This window comes from Oryza glaberrima, chromosome 3, assembly GCF_000147395.1.
Source record: "Oryza glaberrima chromosome 3, OglaRS2, whole genome shotgun sequence".
Taxonomy (NCBI): Eukaryota; Viridiplantae; Streptophyta; class Magnoliopsida; order Poales; family Poaceae; genus Oryza; species Oryza glaberrima.
This window is the reverse complement of record NC_068328.1, coordinates 2,850,384-2,860,036: the sequence shown is the minus strand read 5'-3', so window position 1 is coordinate 2,860,036 and position 9,653 is coordinate 2,850,384. Positions and strand designations below refer to the sequence as shown.

The 9,653-nt window shown below is 41.3% G+C and overlaps 2 protein-coding genes across 2 annotated transcripts; both read left to right on the top strand.

Moving 5' to 3' along the window:
* Positions 1-580: 580 nt before the first annotated feature.
* LOC127765090 (expansin-A15) lies at positions 581-2,302 on the top strand. Its single transcript, XM_052289896.1, has 3 exons — positions 581-1,119; positions 1,209-1,530; positions 1,667-2,302. Exons 1-3 carry the CDS (start codon positions 972-974, stop codon positions 1,977-1,979), a joined length of 783 nt encoding a protein of 260 aa, XP_052145856.1. The 5' UTR covers positions 581-971; the 3' UTR covers positions 1,980-2,302.
* Positions 2,303-5,710: 3,408 nt separating this feature from the next.
* Positions 5,711-7,977, top strand: LOC127769081 (expansin-A25). The gene is made up of 3 exons (XM_052294787.1): positions 5,711-6,134; positions 6,246-6,567; positions 7,520-7,977. The coding sequence occupies exons 1-3, from the start codon at positions 6,002-6,004 to the stop codon at positions 7,830-7,832; spliced, it is 768 nt and encodes a 255-aa protein (XP_052150747.1). The 5' UTR covers positions 5,711-6,001; the 3' UTR covers positions 7,833-7,977.
* Positions 7,978-9,653: the final 1,676 nt, after the last annotated feature.

Genomic DNA, 9,653 nt, shown 5'->3' with positions numbered 1-9,653 from the left:
CAAGACAAATGTTGCCATGTGGCAATGTCGTTAGCTAAACGATATATATTTAAGTTTTTGAAATGGATAATTTTAAAATTAAAAGTTAAAAAGTTAGGAAAAAGTAAATAGAAAATCTGCGGCCTGTTCAGATTATAGCCAAAATAAATCTTACCAAATTTTGGCAAGATGGCAATATTATCAAAATTTTGGTAGGATTTATTATGTATTTACTAAATTCGGCAACAAACTAACGTACCATTTTTTAGCAACTTTGTCAAAAAATAGTATGGTTAAAAATGACATCAATCTGAACTGACCCTGTGTTTTACTGTATGTGAACGCTGCCGGCGACTTCTGCAAATCCGGTGAGTTGATATAATTGATAATTCACCATCTTCTCGCCATATCCGTGTGACAGCGCACTTGGATTCTTCCTGCGCCCGGCTTGCCGCTCTCCCTCATGTGAGCAAGTACCATAGCTGCCGCTTGCTTGCCTCTCATATCTCACCAAATCCTTCCATGGCGTGTCAACTCTGTCAACTGAACAATTCACAAGATAGCCGGTTTAAGAAGCGTAAATAGTTCCAGCTAATCATTCCCCTTGCCCTTGGGTGAGCTGAGCATGCAGCAGCAGAGAACATGCGGAAGTGGCAGCGTGATCAGCTTAATTACGGATCGAATATAAGACGCGTAGGTGCAGATCGATCTGGTGGAGAGAAATGAGAGAATCTTCTTCTTCGTTTGCATGTTAGTGTGCCTGCAAAGAAGCTACGAAGAAACAAGGAGATCACCGATCTGACGACGCAATTAATTGGAGCTGATTGTGTGCAGTGTACGTACATGCGCCATTCGCGCTGCAGCGCAGGCAAAAATTCCATGCCGGTGATCCCGCTCCTATTTAAGATCACTCGCATTTCTTCATAGTTACTACTACCACTGTCACTAACTACATTGCAGCAACTCGGCGAGCTAGTCCACCTGCAAGATTCATGGCGATGTGGAAGAAGAAGAAGACACCGAGCATTCTGCCGCTCGTCGTCGTCATCGCCGCGGCATCGCTCATCGCGCCAACGACGGCGGGCTGGTCCAGTGGCACGGCCACGTTCTACGGCGGCAGCGACGCCTCCGGGACGATGGGTACGTATACGCATTGGCGCACCAGTAAGTAGGTACAGTTTCAGAGTCGTCGTTAGCTAACAGAGGCCAGGTGAGGTGACCACGCACAGGTGGGGCGTGTGGGTACGGGAACCTGTACTGGTCGGGGTACGGGACGAACACGGCGGCGCTGAGCTCGGCGCTGTTCAACGACGGCGCGTCGTGCGGGCAGTGCTACCAGATCGCGTGCGACCACCAGGCCGAGCCGCGGTGGTGCCTGCAGGGGAGGACGGTGACCATCACCGGGACCAACCTGTGCCCGCCCAACTACGCCCTCTCCAGCAACGATGGCGGCTGGTGCAACCCGCCTCGCACGCACTTCGACATGGCCGAGCCCGCCTGGCTCCAGATCGGCATCTACAAGGCCGGTATCGTGCCGGTGCTGTACCAGAGGTACGTATACTACAATAATATTGGACGGTTTGACTCTCCATGTCCATGATAATTAAGTCAAACCAATGCCATTAACTATTCACTAATTAATCATCATTACTACGTACGATCTGTGATTCTTTGTGGACGTATGTAGGGTGCCGTGCGTGAAGCAGGGAGGGGTTCGGTTCACCATGGGAGGGTTCAACTACTTCGAGCTGGTGCTGATCTCGAACGTGGCCGGGAGCGGGTCGATCCAGTCGGTGTGGGTGAAGGGGCCGAACACCGACAGGATGCCCCTGAGCAGGAACTGGGGCGCGAACTGGCAGTCGCACGCCGGCCTCGTCGGCCAGACGCTCACCTTCGGCGTCACCTCCACCGGCGGCCAGACCCTCGTCTTCCAGAACATCGTGCCGGCGTGGTGGAAGTTCGGCCAGTCATTCTCCTCCAACCTCCAGTTTTCCTACTAACAGGCACACTACCACGGCATGCAGAGCAAGATCAGTATAATAAGGCTGCAGATTGAAGAAGCTTACATAGTAATCGAATAATAATGGCCAAAGAGCATGCACCAGGAGAGAGCTAGTGAAGACTAGTAGCCTATGTAATGTGTATAGTAGTAGTAGTACTACGCAGGTCCATTCATGGCAAGGCAGGTCGAACTAGTATTCTCACTCGAGGTTTGTGACCGATCTATCATTCGTTCTGTACGTAGATGATGTTAAAACTACATTCTTGATGTACATTGTTCCCACCGGGAAATGAAATTATATGCTGAGTTTCATGAGTTACTACTTACTGGCGGCTACCAGTCATTTCTACCGTGATATAAATCAGGGTCTCATTTGGAATGCGGAAATTTTCCTGCTGACTCCTGAGAAACTTTTATGTTATAGGGAAGACACAATCATGGCTACACCAAATGGTGGTTAGTCCTCACCACTTTGTCTTACACTGACACTGTTATTGTCTACTTGGATGCCACAAAATGCTTTGATCCGCTATTTGCCAGTGTCCAAAGCAAAAGGTGCTGATTTCTTCTAGCTCCAGCACCTTTCTGTAATCTAGCTGAACTCGGTGTATGTCCTTGTAACCCTCTTTCTGACGATCTTGACATCAAGACCGGCAACCTGCCACCAAAAACTTTTTGAGGAATCATTTCAATAATTCAAAAACAGGGAACATTAAGAATCATTTAGTGGTTTGCAGTGGGGAAGGGAAGAAGTAAAGTCTAAGGACTCTACCACTAAGAGAGCTGGCAGTGGAATCTTTCTATTATATTATTAAAACAGTTTTAAAAGGAGACACCACATTCACCGTGGAGGCTAGAAATTCCCACATTAATCGGAGAAAAAGAAAAGAAGAGTCCAAATAGAAATACAATAAAAAAATAGCTGAAATTCGGAATTAAAAATATGCAATATTGAAAGAGGAGTCCATATAGGAACCCAATTCGTGATTAATTAAAATTCAGAATAAAAATAAAATAAATTTTGAAATTAGAAAAAGAAAAAAGAGGAGTTCGAGTAGAAATACAATTTAAAAATAACTGAAATTCGGAATTAAAATTAAGCAATATTGGAAGAAGAGTCCATATAAAAACCTAATACGAGATTAATTAAAATTCAAAATAAAAAAAATAAAAAATCGAAATCAGAAAAAGAAAAGAAAAGAAGAGTTCAACTAGGTTAGCTGAAATTTAGAATAAAATATAAGCAATATTGAAATAAGAGTACATATAAGAACCCAATACAAGATTAATTAAGATTTAGAATGAAAAATAAAATAAAATCCAAAATTGGACAAATTAAAAAGAGAGTTCAAGTATGAATACAAGTTTAAAATGACTAAAATTGAAAATAAAAAAAATAAAAACAGTTTTGAAAGGAGGCACCACGTTCGCCGTGGAGACTAGAAATTCCCACATTAATCGGAGAAAAAGAAAAGAAGAGTCCAAATAGAAATACAATAAAAAAATAGCTGAAATTCGAGATTAAAAATATGCAATATTGAAAGAGGAGTCCATATAGGAACCCAATTCATGATTAATTAAAATTCAGAATAAAAATAAAATAAATTTTGAAATTAGAAAAAGAAAAAAGAGGAGCTCGAGTAGAAATATAATTTAAAAATAACTGAAATTCGGAAATAAAATTAAGCAATATTGAAAGAAGAGTCCATATAAAAACCCAATACGAGATTAATTAAAATTCAAAAAAATAAAATAAAAAATCGAAATTAGAAAAAGAAAAGAAAAAGAAGAGTTCAACTAGGAATACGATTTAAAATTAGCTAAAATTCAGAATTAAATATAAGCAATATTGAAATAAGAGTACATATAAGAACCCAATACAAGATTAATTAAGATTTGGAATGAAAAATAAAATAAAATCCAAAATTGGACAAATTAAAAAGAGAGTTTAAGTACGAATACAAGTTTAAAACGAGTAAAATTGAAAATAAAAAATTAAAAGAACACAATACATTATAAAAAAAATAAAGACTATTGGAAGAGAAAACCATCTAAAACACATGACGAGATTAATTAAGTAATAGACTTATAAAGGAGTAGAGTGGTGGCGGTTAATGGGACATCTAAAAACTATTAATAAAACACCAAATTGAATGATGGCGGGCAGGTCGTGAAGCAACCGGTCAAGGCAGTTGGCGGAACTTCTAGAAAATAAAAAAAATAAGCCTCAATGATAATCATATTTGATTTTTAAAATCTCATGACAATAAAAATAAGAGGTAGCGGACGGGTTGTATGGGAGTACATTGGCAAAGCTACCTAGAAAGTAAATAAATGAATTCCAATGATAGTTATGTTCGATTTTTAGAATCCCAATAACAATAAAGAATAGATGATAGACAGGTCGTAGAGGAGTATAGTGACAGCGTTTGACGGGATTTCTAAAAATTATAAAAGATAAAATCCAACGAGACAATAAATTATAAAAACTATAAGGTCCAATTTTAAAAGGTTCGGGCTTCTAAAAATTAAAAAAATAAACTCCAATGATGATTATGTTTGATTTTAAAATCTCAATGATAATAAAAGAGGCACCAGGCGAGCCGTATTGGAGTACAGTGACAAAGTCGCTGATGTTTTGACGGAACTTCTAGAGACTAAAAAAATGTACCTAAACTATAATTATGTTTGTTTTTTTTAAATACCAATGATAATAAAGAGAATAGGCAGTGGACGGGCCGCAGAGGAGTATAATGGCAGCGTTTGACGGGAATTCTACAAATTATATAAACGAAACCCAACGAGACAATAAACTCTAAAAACTATTAGATCCAATTTTAAAAAGTTCCAAAGAGAATAAATAGAAACAGTGATAGATCAAGCAAGCAAATAAAAAAAGATATGACAGAAATAACGGGTAGCAATTGGTGTAAAATTATAAAATTAGAAACACGGGAATGATAGGGTTTGATCTTTTAAACCTTATCATATAAAAATATATAATTTTGTATAGGTGCTAGCCGCGCAACCACCAGCTAGTTTACTGGATATGAATGATGAATCCTACGAACACAGACAAGCTCATGCATGCCAACACAACTACACACAAGTACCCCGTATGCAAGTTTGCAACTAGTTCCTGCAGAGGCATCTATCGTAGCATATGATGCGTCTTTGCCCAAAGAAAGAAAAACATTTTTCGTACGCCTGATGGTTTAATTCAAAGGGAGAGCAAATAGAAGTCAGTATTATAGTGCACAACTTGACAGCATTTTTCAATTTCAACGCCGTACCGCGCGCGGTACCGGTGGCTAATTAAATCTGCTGACTCTTTTAGTCAGCTTTTTCCAAATGATTAGACATCTACGTAGGCGCTGAGTTAATAATCAATCTGATCAGTTGTTTATCCACCTCCTAGCTATCTTCCATGTGCTGACAGTGCTGGCCCCCTCATGGCCTCATGTGGCTCAGAGTTTCTTTCCTACCAAGAATTTGCAAATTCCACATAGATGCTGATAAGCCATGGCATGCATGCACGGTTCATTCCAAATTATATTTTTGTCCATAGATTATCAGACTAATATCTAAGTAGATCCATTTTATGCCGGCAAGTACGGATTACTGAACATGCAAGGTACATGCATGAAATATATTATTTTCCAGGTCATGATTATCAGGAGAAAACGCTAAGCCGTGCTGATGATGATGCCCAGCTTGCAGGCTTACAGCGTATCAATCACCTGATTGAACGCGCAATTCCATCTCCAGGGTTCGGCTTACATTTTCCTTGCATGCATGTGAGCCTAGCTTGCACTGCTCACTGAGATATCGCTGGCATGTTCTCTGCAATTCCCTGCTCTGATCTGACCATAATTCTCATTCCCTGCTCTTATATAACCCCCTCCACGTTCACTGCAAAACCATCAGAAAATTCAGAACCTCTTTACTTCGTTCACCTCTCCAACTTACGGTAACCTGATCCGATCAGTGTTCGTTCTCTGCTCTATCGTCTCAACGGAGATGGAGTACACGATCTTATTCGCCACGTCGTTGGTGATCACCGTGCTAGCAGCAGCCGGCTTCGCGCCGGCGCATGGCTGGAACAAAGGGACGGCCACGTTCTACGGCGGCGCCGACGCCTCCGGCACGATGGGTACGTGAGAAAACCTTTGGTGCTCTATCAACTACGGAGTGCTACGAATCTGTCATTGCGTTGTCAGTGTTTCTCACGGAGACATGCTGCTGTGCGACTCTGTGTGTTCAGGTGGCGCGTGCGGGTACGGGAACCTGTACACGGCGGGGTACGGGACGAACACGGCGGCGCTGAGCTCGGTGCTGTTCAACGACGGGTGGTCGTGCGGGCAGTGCTACCTGATCATGTGCGACGCCGCCGCGACGCCACAGTGGTGTAGGGCGGGCGCCGCGGTGACCATCACGGCGACCAACCTGTGCCCGCCCAACTGGGCTCTCCCCAGCAACAGCGGCGGCTGGTGCAACCCGCCCCGCCCTCATTTCGACATGGCCGAGCCCGCCTGGCTCCAGATCGGTATCTACAAGGCTGGCATCATCCCCGTCCTCTACCAACAGTAAGTACTTACAACGAGATATTAAACTACATGCCACTTTTAGATGTGGAAATTAACTAGTAGTAATCCATAATTACTACTCTTAAGTACATTCTAACATGTTAATTTCAAACGGATGAACGATTGCTTTAAAATATCAAATAAATCTATTTCTAAAGTTTGTAATAATAAAAAAAGAGTAAATTACACCCACGGTACAACAATTTGGCCGGTGTGTGCGATATAGTGCAACAACTTAAGAATTGAACGTTCGAGTGCAACAACTTGACAAGTGGGTGCGTTCTAGTATAAGAACTTGACAATTTAGTATTTTGGTGCATCAACTTGGCTAAGCATATGCTAGGTGAGTTTTTTTCACGATGTCAATATGCCATTACATAGTGATATTACCTTATAATATTGAATTTAATCTTTAAGAATTATATTGTCCAAGTACCGTTTACATCCAATTACCTTTAAGATTTTTTTTTGTTTTCTTCACCCTCTTAAATATCAACCGAAATATAATAATTTCTTCATCCAATTTAATTGACTTTCAGTTATTAGTTATTAGGATAAAAATATGAATATAATTATACAAATTCGTGCTAATATATTATCAAAATAAGTACTTAAAAATTGAATTTATATAAAAAATTCTCCAAATAATTAAGTTGTCGCATAACCTTTTGAGTTATTACATCAAAATCGTACCTACCTTGCAAGTTGTTGCTTTTATACAATCACTTATAAAATTCTTATACTAAAGTGCACTTATCTGCCAAGTTGTTGCACTAGAACGCTCATTTCTAAAGTTATTGCACCGAATTACACCCACCTGTCAAGTTGATACACCGTGGATGTAATTTACTCATAAAAAAATAATTAATCATACGCTAATAACTTTCTCATTTTGTGTGCACTAACTTTTATCTTCGTCGATCTTAAACACCTATACCTAATTGATGTGTAGGGTGAAGTGCTGGAGGCAGGGAGGGGTCAGGTTCACGATGGGAGGGTTCAACTTCTTCGAGCTGGTGCTGGTGTCGAACGTGGCGGGGAGCGGGTCGGTGAGGTCGGTGTCGGTGAAGGGGGGAAGCACGGGGTGGATCACGCTGAACCGGAACTGGGGCGCCAACTGGCAGTGCAACTCGGGGCTCGTCGGCCAGGCGCTCTCCTTCGCCGTCACATCCACCGGCGGCCAGACGCTCTACATCTACAACGTCGTGCCCAGCTGGTGGAGTTTCGGCATGACATTCACCAGCAACCAGCAGTTCAGTTATTAGCAGGGAGAGGAATTTGTTCGTCTCTGCATTATGATGCACACATGATCTCAAGCCGGGAAATTAATTTGTTAGTACTTTTTTTTCTGGATTAATTGTACATGTATGCACATCTTGAATTCGTCAAATATATTAATTATTTGAACTCAGCAGTGTCTTGACTCTTGATTAGCAGCTAACATGCATGGCTACCCAACAGCTAATACAAATCTGAAGAAATGTGAACATGCTAGAAGTTATATATGGATCGGAGTATTTCTCCTGTACTGTTACTCTATACTGCTACTCTACAAGACTACAAGAGGAGAGGACTGCTGTTACGTACAGGGTGCTATTAATCACTCTGTCGGTTATCAGGCTATCAGCAGTTGACCACGCGATTCTGAGAAATTTTGCCCAATTTGAGAGAGAAACACACGAGACCTGCTCACGGGCCTCCTCGCGGCTTGAATTGAACGGCCGATGTCCGCGCTAGCGTTGGGCGCCTGTGCCAGAGCCAGAGGCAGCCACGCGATACGGCGACCGCACCGGCACCGGCAAACTGTCGTTGGATATGTGTACAGGACAATAGACCCGTCGTCTACGGGCCGGCAACTACACGCCTGCGGGCGCCGCTTTCCGCCTTGAGCGTTGTTGCGTTTTTCTCTACTCTCCTAATGATTTTTTCATATGAAAACCACGTCCTTAGTTTTAGGATAAGCGACGGCGGTGCTCTTGGTGTCGTTTAGAATACCTATTCTAAATGTTGAGTGCTTGTTTTTGTTTTTAGTATCAGGATCAGACATAGACGTTTAGTGTGATTGTTTTTTTCTTTTTTCTAACTATAATCCCTTATAAATATATACCTATAATTTTTATACTACTTCAATAAAAACGTCGTACTATTTTGTGCGTATTGTCTAAAAAAATAGACCCGTCGCCACAAGGGAAATGTGTGTTGGGACGTTGGGTTTGTGCCGTCCATATCCAAGTTCAGCAAGTAGTACTGCTACCTGTGCTGCGCGTACATATGTACCACGTTTTTGCATGTTAACATGTGCTATTGTTCATATGGGCTGGCAAATCCAGTATCATATGGGCTACATGCATGTGATTTATGGCCCATGATTATGCTGCAGATTTCCAGCCTTGGGATTCTCTCACGGGCCAGGCACTCAGGCAGGCTTTCTGCCCAAATCTACACAGAAAAACTCGCACTAAGCAACTTGCTAGTTAGAGATCACGAGATAGCTTGGAACTTAAAAGAGGCATTGCTCGGAAGAGGATTTTGATCTCTCGAGGGGATACTCTCGTTATTTGTATGTTACTTAAATGGCTATGACAAAAATTTTAGAAGATGTATTAACATGTGATATATCACTCCACAAACATATAAGTAAAAATTCAACTTTTACATCTCGCAACGAAAAAAACAAATTTGACTCTGAATATACGTTAACTAGCTACGGTTTAATTTGTTTTTTTCATTACGAGATGTAGAAGTTAAATTTGAACTTGCATGTTTATGGAGTGTTATTTCACATGTTAATACACCTTCTCAATTTTTTTCATAACCATTTAAGTGACATTAAAAAAACGAGGGGATATCCCCTCGAGGGATTAAAATAGTTTCCGCATTGCTCACGAGATAGCATGGAACTTTAATGGTTTCCCATCTACGCTACCTGATAAAATTTTCACTATTTTTTACGCCATTGTCATCGCCACGTTAAATGGGCATCGAAATGATAACATTACCCTTCATCTTCGTACCTTTCTCTTCTCTTTCTCTATCCTTTATCTCCCAAAATTTTTAGTACGGTTGGCTCTGTTGGTGGCCAGCAA